This window comes from Dryas octopetala, chromosome 5, assembly GCF_963921425.1.
Source record: "Dryas octopetala chromosome 5, drDryOcto1.1, whole genome shotgun sequence".
In the NCBI taxonomy this organism is placed as follows: Eukaryota; Viridiplantae; Streptophyta; class Magnoliopsida; order Rosales; family Rosaceae; genus Dryas; species Dryas octopetala.
In genome coordinates, this window is record NC_141370.1 from 17978761 (window position 1) to 17994701 (window position 15941).

Genomic DNA, 15941 nt, shown 5'->3' on the forward strand with positions numbered 1-15941 from the left:
TGTTGGCCACGTTTGTTTTACTGTGTTACATTAGGATTGTGTTAAATAACACCCCTATACTGTGTTTGGTATCACACAGTGCTAGTTTAAGTGGGATTGCATAGCACCGGTTTTTCTTAAAACACCCGCTTAGACATCTTATATAGCACGGTCCGTGAGACATCCTTCTATAGCACGGTGTGAGACTGCGAGAGTGAAGCCTGTATGTCTGCAATCTCGTCATCTTCAAACTTAATTTCTAGCTCTCAATGTAAGGAATTCACATAAATCAATCAGAAAATACAAAAGAGTATCCAAGTATCTTCTCATCAATCAAAAAATACAAAACAAACCAAAATCTCAAATACAAACAAGCAACCCATTAGACCCGTTTGGCGAAACAGATTGAAGCATCCTTCAGATTGCCGTGATGTGGTTCGGAGCCAGGTCTGAAGATGGGTGGGCTGCTGCTTTTGATCGACCCGCATGTCGATCGACCTCCCAAAGTTGAGGAATGGGGAATGTGTGCAAGAAACGGAAGGAAAGAAAGGAAGGAAGGAGAAAAGAAGAAAAGAAGAAAAAAAAATCTGAGGAAGGGGGAGGAACTCGGGTGAAAAAAAAGAAGAAAGAAAAAAAAAAACAGAAAGGAAGAAGAGAGAAGAAGAAAGAATGGAAAAAAAAAAAAAGGGAGGCAGCCTTGTGGTTTGTGTGCACACGCAAAGAAATAAAAAGGGAGAAGTAAAAAGAAAAAAAATGATGAATGTTTTTTGTAAGTGGGTGTGGGGCACAATGTAATAAAAAATATAAAAGAAAAAATAATGTAAATGAGAACAAAAGAAAGAAAAAAAAAAAGATAATTAAAATTTTTTATTAATTTAAAAATTAAAAGTAATTATAACATAGTCCGGTCATGCACCAAACACATGACAATGTGTTAGTTTATCCAACTTTCTAATCCGATACAGCACCAAACACAAGATAACACTTAGTCTAACTTACTCCAGTCCAACACTATCCAATACAATTCATAAGAATAGTCCAGTCCAACACAGTCCAGCGTACCAAACATAGCCATTATGTATATAGTATTCGGTAAATTTAGAAATTACGTACTAAATCTAACAACCAAAATTCCATAAGTATTAACAAGTTATTACCCAATATAACTTACGTTTAAAGCCATTTTTACATTAATAAGGCTGGAGTTAAATTTTAAAAAGAACAAAAAAAATTAGTACTTGATGAATCACAAAGATGTTGGTGGACCGAAAACCATGGCATAAGATTACAATTTGTCCAGAACTAGTTTGTTTGTTAATCCCACAAGTTTTTCGCCATGTTTGTTGGTCACAATGACCTTCCATTGCTGACCCCTCTGAAACAGTGCAATTCACATAGCAACCATTAATTTCTTCAACAGTAACTTGGCACGCCAATAGAAACCCATCGTCTGGGTGTCTCAGATTTATTTTTATACAGCTTTTTGTTCGCGAATCAGATAATACTAGCAGTTTGGATCTATTGTAACCACTAGTGCAACAACACACAACATGTGCATATACACCCATATATGAATGTCACCGTGGCTTTGTGCAGCACTAATGGAAATTATAATCAGAGAACTAATCCTCAGGACAATATAAGTTATCTACGGCCTTTGCTGCTCTGCAATACAATTTACGGATCCCTCTTCACCGTGAGTTTGGACAACGGAGTATCAGACCAATTTGTCACTTACCAACTTAAAAATATTAGGGAATTTTTCAGATTTTGCTCTGAGGAGCAGAGCAGCCCAAAATTGTGATTGCAAGCACCATTCGGGGGCAAAAAGGTAAACCAACCAATTCTAGTGTCCTATAAATGAACGTCAACAATCTCTCACGAATGCAACGTCACAATCACAATCCTGGAGTTGCGGCTTATTCTCTCTGCCGGTGCCCTACTTGAACATCTTTTGAGATTGTTGCTGGTTTTGGTTTGGAACTTTGGATTGAAGGATTTAAGGTTCGTTTCCTCTTCTTCTTCGTGTTCATTTTGGTCCTCGTTCTTTCTCTCTTTGGTTTTTATTTTGCGATGCTGTGATTTTTAGGTTTTCGGGGTTCAGATTTTTTTTTTTTTTTTTTTTTTCTGGTCGAGTTAGCATGTTCGATTTGTCTTCCTATGTTGCTGATTTTTATTTGTAGTGTCAATTATTATCTGTTTTTAGCTTGCCTGACATGTGCTTTGTTATTGTTGTTTGTTTTTTATGCAGAACGACTCTTAAAATGATAGGTGAACCTAAAAATTGGTTTATGTACTTAATGATGGATGATGGTGGTCTATTCCATCTCAATCTCTCTGAATTTTGTAGAGGTCGAAAAGCTAGAAAGCAGCAGCTTGTATCAAATACAAGGACACAACTCCCCTACGGAACCCAAAGAATAAAATTGGGTTCTCAAGTTTTTCTTTTTGGGGGTAATAATAGGGGGGCACGGAAGTCACCAAATTTGGACATCTATAGCTTTGGTGAGGTGGCTAAGAAGGCTCCGTCGGTTTTCCTTTCGGACCCCGACGGTCCTATACCTAATATTCTAAAATGCATCGATCTCGAAGTCTACAACAGTCCTATGCGTTCAGTTGTGGAAACAATTGATGATCAAGTCTATGTTTTCTCCACTCCATCCAACTTATATATGATGGAATATTCAAATGCAAAAAAAAAACCGCCACCAATCTCTTTCCAGGTTTTTAATCTCTCTACCAAATCATGTAAACAGTTGGTCTTTCCCCCCCACATACAGGACCAGTTATATGGTGATAGTACTAGGGCAAAATCATGTGTGTCCAGTCTTCATACTTGGGGCCGCTGGCTTGTTTTGAATGTTAGAAATTCAGCTTTGTCCTTTTCTACCATGTTTGACACCCACATGGAGAGATGGTATATGTTTAGAAATTGTAATTTTATTGCGGTCATTGAATTTTCGGGTTTCTTAATTGCTGTGCAATTCCCTAGAAGGGTAGTTGCTGCACGGTTGGATTCAAATGGAATCCCCGAGTGGCCGTCTAAGGTCCTTCATGAATTGGATGGTATATTCCATAAACGTCCAGATAAGTGTTTCATGGGTAGGTGTGGTGGTGACCGAATATGGTTGGTGCATTCCACCAAGGCTTCAGATATGGATTATTCTACGCATGTAGCTGTGTTTGAAGTCTCAATCTCCCAGGGCCACCTCTCTGCACATCTCAAGTGTACAGAGTCTTATCGGTTGAATGTTTATGATGACTTGGATGAAATATACCACTCTAGCAGGTTGTCTTCGGCTTTTGTCATTCTTCAGCATAAACATAGGGAGAAAGTCATACCACGGGGCAAGAAAAGAGGCAGGTGTACTAGTTCATCTCAAGATACAAGTGTCAAGCGAGCGTCTGAAGATTCTGACTCTTCTTGTTCATCTGAGTGTCTGGTACAGACAACTTTTAGTCTTGTTGCTTTTATTTTCGTGATGAATTTGGGTGGATCATTTTTTGATTTATATTTACCACATGCCCTTCTAATTTTATATTCTCCCTTTGCACTAGAGTTTTGAATGTGAACATGGTGACACGACGGTTGGCCAACTGAGCAGTTTTGTAGATATTACTGAGGTGAAATTTTTGTCTCATTGTTTATTTTGTTTTCTGCATTGTCTGCAAAATTAGATATAAATTGACTTATTTGAATTTCTAAATATCAGAAACTTTAGAAATTCTGCCTTAGAAAATTGTTTTCTCAAAAAAACAGTTACCTTTAACTATATTCCAATTTATTTATATTAGATTGAAGTTTGTATCCCACACTTGGCTGAAGTACCCCATGCCCTTATTTTAAATTTTCCCTTTGTACTAGAGTTGGGAAGGTGCATGTGACATGTGGGTATGTGAAAGTGACATGGAACTTGTTGAACAATGGGCTGTCCCACTGAGAAGTGTTGAAGATATTCAAGAGGTGAAGTTTCCGTCTCTAGTTTATTTTTTCTTCTGCATTGTCAGAAAAATTAGATATAAATTGACGTATATGAATTGCTATATATCAGAAATTTAAGAAATTCTGCCTTGGAAAATTGAGAACAAGTCCTTGGTCAAAACTCAATGAGCATCTTCCAAAGAAGAAGAGCATAAAAAAAATGCTTGGGAGAGTTACCACCAAGGGTTTCCTTACCATCAACTTCCAACCAGCAGTAAATGGCGAAAGATCTGATTCTCCATCTGTTGGTAAGTTCTAAATGTGTGTGTGTGTATGTGTGAGAGAGAGAGAGAGAGAGAGAGCAAGGCTTTATGAGAGTTTATTTGTTTTTTATCTTTGTGAGTTTAACATGAATTCTTCTTATCAAGAAAGAGTTTAACATGAATCACTGAAGTCACTTAATGATTACGAGAGTCTAGGTCTTGATGGATCCATAAACTGACTTGATCTTGATGATGCACAATTTAACTAAAATGGATATGTTTTCATTTTCCGTTTGCGAAGATCAAATGAAGTTCAAATTGTATTACATTTTCCATAACTGTAGCACAACATTGAGCTCAGAAAGGTGATGATAGATCCCATATTCTGGTTTAACCTTTGCTAGTAGTACCAAGAGATAGAGATGGAAGTTGTTTGTTTACCAAGAGAACATCTTTCCTCAGAGTACTTCCCTTCCTGTCTTCCTCCTCATACCAAATCTAGAAACTTTGCATATTTATATTGACTTTAACATCTGATTTGTTTTCAGGATGGGGTGGGCCTGGGGGATATGTTTATCAGAGAGCCCTTGTAGAGTTTTTCTGTTCCAAGGAGAAGTTGGATGCTCTTGTTGACAAATGCAAAGCTTTTCCTTCTCTATCCTACATTGCCATGAACAAAGAAGGGATATGTAACTCTAATTTTGGTGAAGATACAATTGTGATAAAATGGGGAGTCTTCCCAGGAAGGAAGATAATTCAACGGAGTGATATTCGTAGCGAATTTTTTGGTTTGAAGGATATTCAACTTAATATCTGGTTGAATAATTGGGCCTACTTTTACCCTGAGGGTGACTCATCTAGGAAATTGCTTTTGGAGGTTTGCCTTTTTTCATTCTAGTCTCTTATTGCCTGTTTACATGATTATTGTTTGATTGTTCAAATGCATGCTTATCACACAGCCCTGTGAATTATTCATCTTTTGCTAGCAATTAGTTTTTTTTTTTTTTTTTTAGGCCAGGTGCTAGCAATTAGTTTTGTTATATGTTGACATGATCTTGCTCTCATGACTTGAATTCTGCAGGTGCAGAAGAGCTACTATTTAGTCTATCTGGTAGATAAAGACTATATATGTGGGGATGTTTTTACTGCATTTGCTGCTATTTGAATAAGCAGTTTTTTTAGCTCATCCATTTCTTAATGCCATTATTTAAGAATCATTTTTTATGTAAGTTTTGTACATACCTAACATGATAGTTGGGTTACATGGTATGTATTTTGAAACAAACCAAGACATAGGTTTGTTTATGGATGGAAATGTTTTGTGCATACCTAATACCATATTTAGGTTACATGGTATGTATTTTGAACAAAATGGAGATATGGGTTATGTTTTCTACATACCTAACCCAATAGTTAGGTTACATGGTATGTATTTAGATCCAACCAAGACATGGGTTTGATCATGGATGGAAATGTTTAAATGCTACAAATGTATTTATTGTTTATGTGTACTTGTGCTTATATCTGTGTGTACATGGGTGTGTTTGATGCTTTACCTTGATTTAATATTTTTGGTAGCCTAAGTCACCTTGTCGTGGTCATTACTCATTAAGGTAGTTATTCCAAACTTTTATCCTTTTTAGTAGTTTATTTTAAATAATTTTGGGACAAAGGAAAGGAAAATGTATATCTTCTATATATTAGATGTATATAATATACAGCTATATCCTTATTCTTTAAAGAATTACAAATGTGTACTTTTGGCATCGGATAACCCACATACTACCTCTACAACAGTTTTGGTATGAGACGAAATTAGCGTATATACTTAATTAATTACCAAATGGCAGTGAAACTCTCAGATTAATTAATCATAGCAAAAACCTAATCAAACAAAACTTCACTACATGAGTAGATTGAAAACATTACAGTCAACTATTATAGTATTAAGCATGAGCTTCAACAGTTTCACGTGAGAAAAGCCAAAATTGATGAAATTATATTATATTATAACCAAAAGCCGTAGAAAGTTAGAATGACGAGTATTATTAGTAGCATGATGATGACCAAATGACCAAAATGACCGGATGGGAGCTGGCAGAAGACCGAAATACATTAAACAAAATATTCTATGAGGAATATATTTGACTATGTCATCAAAAATCGTCCTAGCTTGGTAGTTGGGGGTCATAAATCATAATTCATCAAGGTGGTCGTTGAGGAGGATTGATGAAGGATGGAGATGGTGTAAATACATACCTACTCGGATACATCTTTAAAATGAACCCACTCCACTAGTCACTTTTCCTCCCTTGAATCGGGTGGCTTCTACAATGAAGAAGATGGGGATGTGGAGGAGGCTGATGAGGTGGGCAAGCAATCCATGCTAAAGCTTTTCTTCATGGACATGGCAACAAGCATGTGCAGAAAGCGCTCACATTCATTGTGGAAACAAAGGCCACAATTCAAGGACCTGCACAAATTTCAGAGGCACTACTACTACTTTTGTGGGTCATGGACTTGGGCTCTTTGGTGTTCAACTTCACCAAAGAGATTAACCCCCCTTGACTAATTCTCAGACACCCACAATTTGAGAGAGAGAGAGAGAGAGAGAGAGAGAGGACTCGTGGAGTGGGTTCATTTTATAGATGTATCCGGGTAGGCATGTATTTACACCATCTCTATCCTTTTCATCAATCCTCTGCATGTATTTAATAGATGAACAGTACGTATTAATGGACGGGTAGCTAGGCATGCATGTATTCCTGAACACCAACCCACCCCACCTCATAGCTCATGAATTCTTCATCAACCACCCACCATCATATCTTTATGATCTCTGAAACAATCTTTTTTTTTTTTTTTTTGCCGTTGTCTTTAATTTGATCTCAAATACTTCATTGCAAATTAAGTTTCTGCACAATGCCACAATGGTCGATGGGAATGGATCCGAATGCTAATTCATTGTGTGCTAAGCAAAACTACGTCGTTTTGCCTCTTTCATATTAATTTTTTTTTTTTTTTTAACAAATTGGTTTTTTTTTTTTTTTTTAATTAAAGTCAATATTTTTTTTTACTGGAGGGTTTGAGTTGATTCTTTTTCACTCACCCTTTCATTCGTCTTCTTCCCCTAGAGCTAGCCGTCGCCGTCATCAAATTATCAGAAACCATGTCTAATCTTGAATCGTATATTTTAGCTTAACACAAAGCACTACCCCCTGGAATATATGACTACTAATTGAAAGAGTCCACTTTGTAAAGGAAAATAACATTGAAATCACAGTTTTCTTTACTTGGTGATGATTCTCTCTCATTTCAGGTTTGTGGCAGAAACAATGATCCAACAGAATCATTGTTCAGTACTTAACTATGGCTGTAAGGACTTGTGGTTTTCATCAACATATTGGATCAAAATTTCTGTTCACAAAAGAAAAATTTCCCTCTAATGAGTTTTATAATCAATGGAGTTATACTAATGAACATTAAAAAAAAAAAAAAACCTAAGCAAAAACTTTCGCCGATCTTATCACTACAGAGTCAATTTGAACAATTATAACTTGACCCGATTTTAGGTGTGATCCTTTTTTATGACTTTTTATTATCGTCCGACCGTTACAGAGGCTTTTGCTTCTGTTCAATATATAATGACTGAAGCTAACTTTGGTTGGTTAATCTGATCAGTTCATCGATGGTCGGCAAGTATGATGGTCCTAATGATGATACTGCACGTATTTCGTGTGTATCTCACCGGCGGCTTTAAAAAACCTCATGAATTGACTTGGGTGACGGGTGTTCAAAAAAATACAGGATTAACTGAGGCTGCTCAAACAAGCACAGGTCAACTAATGGGTATTCCCGTAGCAATTGGTGTTATGGATTTTCAGTTTATGAGGGATAGTATGGGATCTATAGTGGGCGAAAAAATCACACGTTTGATCGAGTACGCATGCAAGAAGGAAGTTTGAGCTTGATGCAAATGGCTAAAATAGACAATTTGACAGGACCGCCCCCGGATTCCACCCTGAAACCCGAAGAGGTCCTGCGGGAATCCAAAATCAAGGAAAATCCTGCCGAAAATTCGGCAGAACCTCTTCTGAGAATGAACTAACCCAGAAATTTCTAAACCTGTTAAAAGCACTTCTAAACAGCAACCACCTCTACCACAACAAAAAAGGTTGTCAGAGCATACTAATTTATTTTACACCTCAAGTACACTAACTAAAGGAAGAACCCATTAAGCTCAAGGATACTGACAAACTGCAATTGGAGGATTTGGCTGCCTCGACGTGGTACGACCCAACCTCAACCTCAACGATCGCTAATATTCGTACTGTAGACAATGTCCTGGCCGCAATCCCGCGCTCGGGCAGGCTCAAATTCTGGCCACAATTTCGTACGAAGGGGTCACTCCGCACGAGCAGGCTCGTATCCTGGCCACAATCTCGTACAGAGGGGTCTCTCCATATGAGCAGGCTCGTATCCTGGCCACAATCTCGTACGAAGGGGTCACTCTGCACGAGCAGGCTCGTATCCTAGCCACAATCTCATACGGAGGGGTCTCTCCATACGAGCAGGCTCGTATCCTAGCCACAATCTCATACGGAGGGGTCACTCCGTACGAGCAGGCTCGTATCCTAGCCACAATCTCATACGGAGGGGTCACTCCGTACGAGCAGGCTCACACAATCAGTACTCGCATTTCCAACTCACAACATTCCACCCACAATTACTCCGAACTATGCCGAATCCTTCCGAAATTGATCCCCGCTTATAAACCATCACTTGTCTGTCACTCAAAACATACTGATATTTCCTCAATAATTTATTTGATCATTTTGTATATAATAACTGCCTAATCATCAATCATTAACCTCAACTATAAATAATCTTTCTCTAATTTGGTGACTCTCCTCTAAGCAACTCTATAATTCCCAATTAATTCATTCGCCTCAAATCCTCGTCAATTCATTCTCCTAATTCAAATCCTACACCTAATCTTCTCTAACGTAAATCAGCAAATCTATAAAACAGACAATTAAACCACGGTACTCAACAATATAAGCAGATAAGTTTCACTTACAATTTAACTACGTAAAAGACCGAAATACCCTTCACGGTGCCATTGCTCGGATACCAAATCCGGCAGCATAACAGCATCGGGAATGAGATTTCCCGAGCCCGTGTACCTGTTAAGACCAGACAACCAACTTTTAAATATTCAGGGTTCACAATTTGGCCATTCAATGACCGAAATGGACGGTAACCACCACGCACGGTGGCTGCCCAGCCCCAACTACACACAACACCCACCAACACGTAAACAGACCCTGGGGTTGGTCTCTATAAGTCCCGGGGAGGCTAATTAACAAGAAAAAACCACCCATCTCGCCCCACAAGTGGCGGAGCCGACGGTGGCAGCGGCGGCACATCCAAAGAAAATGATTTTTCAACTGAAATCAACCCAAATTCAACCTAGGCGCTTCAATTGGATGAAAAACAACTCAGAAAACATTCAAATAGGGTCAATTCAAAGTCAACCCGAAATGGTGTCAAACCCCATAAATTCAATTTCCAAATTTCACAAAATTGACCAATCCAACCAAGGGGAAAACAAAGCCCTTACCTCGAGGGTCGTTTTTGACAACTGGACCGACGGCCAAAAGTCGCCGGAAGTGGCCGGAATCGACGGTGGAAGCAGACGGCCTTGAGTTGTCGATTCGCCGCCATGGGAGGTCGCCGGAGCAAAGGAGTGGCACAGCTGAACTAGCTGGAGCCTGGGGAAGGAGACCCAAGTGGTCCGGCGTCGTAACTCCGTCGGAAAACGCGGATCGCCGACGAGGACGTTCTCTGTCTCGCGCCGATTCTCCGTCTACAGTGGTCGGCCGGTGATGAGGAGGGCTGCTGGAGGTCGGCGACGGCGAGAGGAACTCGCCGGTACCCGCCGTTGGTCGAGGGGTGGCCGGACGGCGAAACTGCCGAGGGGAGAGGGCAGGCGGAGAGAGAGAGAGAGAGAGAGAGAGAGAGAGAGAGAGAGAGAGAGAGAGAGAAGAGAGAGAAGGAAGACGCGGGGAAGAAGAGAGAGAGAGTCCAGAATTTTCTGGTCCCTTTGGGGTTTTTAAAACTCATTTCATGAAATTTACAAAATTGCCCTTCACTTCAAACGCCCATATCTTTCAAACCGTAACTCGGAATGATGCGTGCTACGTGTCTATGAAATCGTAGACTCGAAACCTATCTAACGGACCCAAAGTCAAAATCAAAAGCCCACTAGTTTTAAAAGTCAACTTTTGGGTCAAGCCCAAATTATAACAAAAGAAATAAATAAATCAAAATCTTTAAAATAAAATTCAATATCTTTTAAAAAAAATATCTTTAAAAACACAATTAAATAAAAATTTAAATTTATAGTAAAATTTTGGGTCGGATCGTTATACAATTTACTAATATAATTTACTAATATAAGTAATGGCCGGAGTACAACTACTTTTAAGTAATGGCAGAGTTGAAGTAATGACAAGTAATGACAGCTAGTGTGCATATTGTAAGAAGTGGGAAAAAGTATAGCTTTTGTGATCGATTGCTGTTTGCTTATCATAGTGGTGGTAGGAGGGGACACCCTTAATGAAACTCTGGTGGGTGATTAATGTTTGTACGATGAAAAGACATGAGTAGACATGCATGGAGATTGGAGATGCATAGTAAATACTATGCAGATGGAGTAGGCTGAGGGGGTAATTGTGATGGAAGATTCAAAATTGCAGAGTAGGAGTAAATAAGCTCTGGAAGGTGTAGGTGTGAGGATAAGAAGATGAAGTTATTAAGGGAGGCATTCGTAAATACAAAATTGCAGAGTTGAAGTAATGACAACTTGACAAGTAAATAAACTCTGATCCAAAAGTGATATGACTTGTCCCTCTATGGAATACAGTCAGTTTATGTGTGGGTAGAGTACTGATGGGGTTCTCAAATTGTGTGGATAATTGTTTAGCCTCATAAGTCCTTAGAACTCCCCCCAGAATTCTCAGTCTCTCCCTCCCAGGCTTAAAACTTTGTATTTTTAAATATATTTATTAGAAATTGAGATGAAATATACGTTATATGCTATAATTTTATTATGTGGGATGGTAGTGATTGGAGCATTATTTGCAAGAGACCAAGTCAAAGAGTAAAACAATTATGAATCAAGCAACGGTGATGGATGTTGGCATAAAGAAACAAAAACAAGTCTTGGGTCCCACCTACTTGTTAAGTTGTTTTGATTCTTAATTTATCCAGATTGATTCTAACCAAAAAAAAAAAATTTATCCAGATTGCCAAGTGAAGTGTTGACTGTTGAGTGGGCTCTCTCTACTCCAATTGGAGGCAATGGAAAAGATGTCTCTATCTTAATTTCCTAACGACTTTTCCAGCTATAAAGTCATGAAATTATCTCATATTAATCAATTAATTGTTTAGAAACCTCGTTTTCAAGTAAAATGAATGATTGTGAACTTGTTTTGATAATATTATTTTTGGTAGAGGTCATTACGAGATGTCTAATTGTTTACCAAGGTGTCTCAGAAGCTCACTAGTATATATAAACTTCAATTAAAATGGCTTCTTCTCAAAGTGGTAAGTTATGTATCCCCCATTTAATTTTAAGAATTTCTCTTGGTTTGCCTATATATTGAACAAAATATTAATTTGTTCATTGTTTGTGTGTGTGTGTCAGGAACTTGTGTTTTCCTTTATTCTATATAATTGGATAATAAGCAATTAAGCTAAATGAATGGAAAGATCAACCTTAGCTTAGCCATGCTCTTTTTGTTTAAGTGGCAACGACTAGCGAGCTTTTTGTCTTTAAAGAAAGGCTATATGACTCTCTGTTTTTCATGCAGGTTGTCTTTAATGAAAACCATAGCTAGCTAGCTTGATAATAAAAATTGGAATGGAAAGATTGGAGTTGGAGGATTGATGATTGATGATTGAGTTGGTGTAAATAAGGTTTCAAAAATTAAACTACGTACTTCAATGGTACTGAATACCAATGTTGTACCCATGATCGAATAAAAGGGAAGCAGACATGTAGTTTGTATTCTACTTGGTTGGATCCATTGTTACATGTCCACTACTTCACTCCATTATTAATTTGGCTTAATTGTGTTTTTACCGCCCAAACCAAAGTTTGGGGTTATTCACACTTTACCACCCAAAATTTTATTTGTCCTACTTTACCACCCAAAGTTTACATTGATTCTCACTTTACCAAAACTTTATATGTCCTACTTTACCACCCAAAGTTTACATTGATTCTCACTTTACCACTCAAAGTTCACATTGATTTCTACTTTACCCTCTGAATTTAGAGTGACAGAATAGATGGAAAAAGATTAACTGGGACACGAAAAATAGTTTTGGGTGGTAAAGTGGGAATCAATGTAAACTTTGGGTGGTAAAATGGGACAAATAATTTTCTGTGTGGTAAAGTGAGAATCAATGTAAACTTTGGGTGGTAAAGTGGGACAAATAAAATTCTGGGTGGTAAAGTGAGAATCAATGTAAACTTTAGATGGTAAAAACACAATTAAGCCTGTTAATTTTTCACGTGACCATGTACTTGGGATTGACTGGTCTAAACATATCAAAAGAAAACGGCAATTCAATTGACTGGTCTTAGTTGTCAATTCAATAGGTTTCAGAGATCATAAATGAAGTAGTTCAATTAATCAATGGCAAAAACAAAAAGGTTTCAGAGATCATAAAGATATGATGGTGGTTGACGAAGAATTCATGAGCTATGGGGTGGGGTGGAGTTGTTCATTCATGTTGCTTTTTGGTTGTTTTTGTATTTGGTATATGTGGTATGTCCGAACCCATTTAGGAGCTACTTTGAACAGATTTTCAAGTTAAGCTACCTTGGATATTGATTCATTGGTACTCTTAATTCAATTCTCTTTACGCGGAGTCGATTGAAGCTCAAAATCTTTATTCAAATAGTAGGTTTCTCATGCTTTACTACTTGTACCAACTTTCTTTGGGAATTTGAAAGTGTCTTGGCTTTGTTTTTCGATGTATGAAATCTCTATAGTTTTGAATTGAATGATTTTATTTCTTGAAAGATGGAAATTGCATGTTATGTAGCATTGGAAAGTAAAATTTTGCTAAACTTTGTATTTCAGAAAGCACTCAACCCAAAGTACCAAGGATACAATCAAATGCAGACAGAAGTTATAAAATATTTTACAACTTCTGTCTGCATTTGATTGTATCCTTGGTACTTTGGCCTTAATATTATGTGGTGGTGTTGGCTTCATTTGAATTTTTTATCATTGGTGTTATTGTTAGGAGATAGTCAGATGCATATCTCTCAAGGTTAATATATGTTTTCCACAAAGTTGTATTATATTTGAAGTTGGTTGGGCTGTAATATACCATTAGTTAAGCTTTATGAGTTTTATGATGAGTCTTTTATATATTAGACATTCTTTGTATATGTTATTCTTTTTCTTTTAATTCTTTATTTTGTTTAGAGTCAATCTGTTTAGGGAACCCAAAATATATCACTGTGAATGAGTTGGAACAGAGGAGGGCTTTTGATTGATGGTGGAAACCAAAAGAATATGTATGATTTTAGTCTACATTAGACCCTCATTATCACAAAAACAAAATTTAGGTGGGAGTAAAAAAAGTAGATTGAGGGTACCAGTAGAATCCTCTCAATGGCTTTCGATGATGGATCCAGTGGTTGTTGGGCTTTAAGTCCACGTAATTTGGCTTTGAGTGGGCTACGCCCACGGCCACAAGGACCCAATTATACCATCATTCCAATCAGTCCTCTCTACTCTCCCTGTCTCTGCTTTTCTGATAGTAGCAGGTTAGCACAGCAATGGCTTCTCTGACCTCTCTGCAGCCAGCTGGAAACTCCATAATCTCTTCTCGATTCAAAGCTCGACTCACCCCAAACCCGTCTGATCATCTCTTTCTTAACCCCACTTTCTCTGTGTCCCTCAAAACCCAACTTTCCTCTTCCTTCAATCCCACCCTACCCAGACCTCTCTGCAACAACGCAGTCCCCAGTGCCAACAATCCCAGACTCAATCGCCAAACCACCAAACCTCGCTCCAACTCTCAGTACAAGACCCAACCTTTACGCAAGGACAACAAGTGCCAGACCCACAAACCAAATGAACTACAATTGGACAGTAACGAATTGAACATTCAAAATGTGAGTGGCCCATTACGTATTAGCTCATCAAATGTGGATTTGATGGGTTTTTGCAAGGAGGGTAAGGTGAGAGAGGCGTTGGAGTATATGGGTCAAGGTGTTTCTGCTGATTATGGTGTTTTCTGCGTGTTATTGGAATCGTATGACGACACGAAGTCGCTTGAGGTTGGGAGGAAGGTCCACGAGTTCATGAAACGGTCGCCGTTTAGTGGCGATATGGAGTTGAACGTTAAATTGATTCAAATGTATGGGAGGTGTGGGAGTATGAGAGATGCACGCAAGGTGTTTGATCGAATGCGTGAGCGGAGCATGAGTTTGTGGCATTCGATGATTAATGGGTATGCAAAAAATGGGCAGGGTGATGAGGGTCTGTTATTGTTTGAACAAATGAGGAAATTAGGGTTGAAGCCCGATCAAGAGACTTTTGTGGTGGTTTTGGCAGCGTGTGCTAGCGCTGAAGCTGTGGAAGAAGGGTTAGCATATTTGGAATCGATGAAAAATGAGTATCGGATTTTGCCGGAGATTGAGCATTATTTAGGGCTTATTGATGTTCTTGGGAAGTCTGGTCATTTAAATGAAGTAGAGGAGTTCATTGAGAAAATGCCATTTGAGCCTACGGCGGAAGTTTGGGAGGTTCTTAGGAACTTTGCGCGAATTCATGGAGATATTGAGCTTGAGGATCGTGCTGAGGACTTGTTGGTTGGTCTTGATCCTTCTAAGGCCAATGCCGACAAAAGCCCATTGCCACCACGGAAGAAGCACTCTGCAACTAACATGTTAGAGGAGAAGAATATGGTGAGTGAGTATCGGTGTACAAGCCCTTACAAGGGAGAGGCATACGTGACATCGAAAGGTTTGAAAGGACAGATGAGGGAAGCAGGTTATGTGCCAGATACAAGATATGTGCTTCATGACATTGATCAGGAGGCAAAAGAGCAGGCCTTGCAATATCATAGTGAGCGTTTGGCAATTGCTTATGGTCTGATCAGTACTCCGGCTAGGCAAACTCTAAGGATTATAAAGAATCTTCGCATCTGCGGTGACTGCCATAATGCAATAAAAATCATGTCAAAGATTGTTGGGAGAGAGCTGATTGTTAGGGATAACAAGCGGTTCCATCATTTTAAGGATGGGAAATGCTCCTGTGGGGATTACTGGTAAATGTATCAGCAGTTAGGTGATAAAAGCTTCTCTCAAGAGTTATTATGTGATGTTGAATGCTGCAGCTAGAAAAATCGAAGGATAGTTTTGGCTGGAAGTTAACTTGTAGAATATATGAAAATGTTTTGCTGTACATTATTCTTGTACTTAAATTCCATTAACATTCAACAGAAAACAAATTTACAATATTCTTTTGTTTACTCTACTTTAGATTCGCATGAGATAAGAATGACTGCTTCCCTATTGAGTCTATGTTGAAAGCATTTGTCTGGTGTTAGATCTATAGACAGAGCACTAAGCCATCATCTGGTCTAGTGCTTTTTATATTAAGCAACCATGTTTCAAAAGTTGGAAAAAGGAGTGCCAGTGGTGAATTAGTGTGTATAGCATTGAATTCCTTTTCTGCCTTTTG

At 38.4% G+C, this 15941-nt stretch overlaps 1 protein-coding gene and 1 pseudogene across 1 annotated transcript; both read left to right on the forward strand.

Annotated features, from left to right (window-relative positions):
- Positions 1–1720: 1720 nt before the first annotated feature.
- Positions 1721–5675, forward strand: LOC147285197 (uncharacterized). Its single transcript, XM_086245077.1, has 7 exons — positions 1721–1983; positions 2231–3422; positions 3538–3603; positions 3845–3943; positions 4032–4209; positions 4713–5041; positions 5246–5675. Exons 2-7 carry the CDS (start codon positions 2244–2246, stop codon positions 5327–5329), a joined length of 1935 nt encoding a protein of 644 aa, XP_086101203.1. The 5' UTR covers positions 1721–1983; positions 2231–2243; the 3' UTR covers positions 5330–5675.
- An 8282-nt stretch (positions 5676–13957) lies between these two features.
- On the forward strand, positions 13958–15709 carry LOC147285198 (pentatricopeptide repeat-containing protein At2g15690, mitochondrial pseudogene; annotated as a pseudogene).
- The last annotated feature ends 232 nt before the right edge of the window (positions 15710–15941 follow it).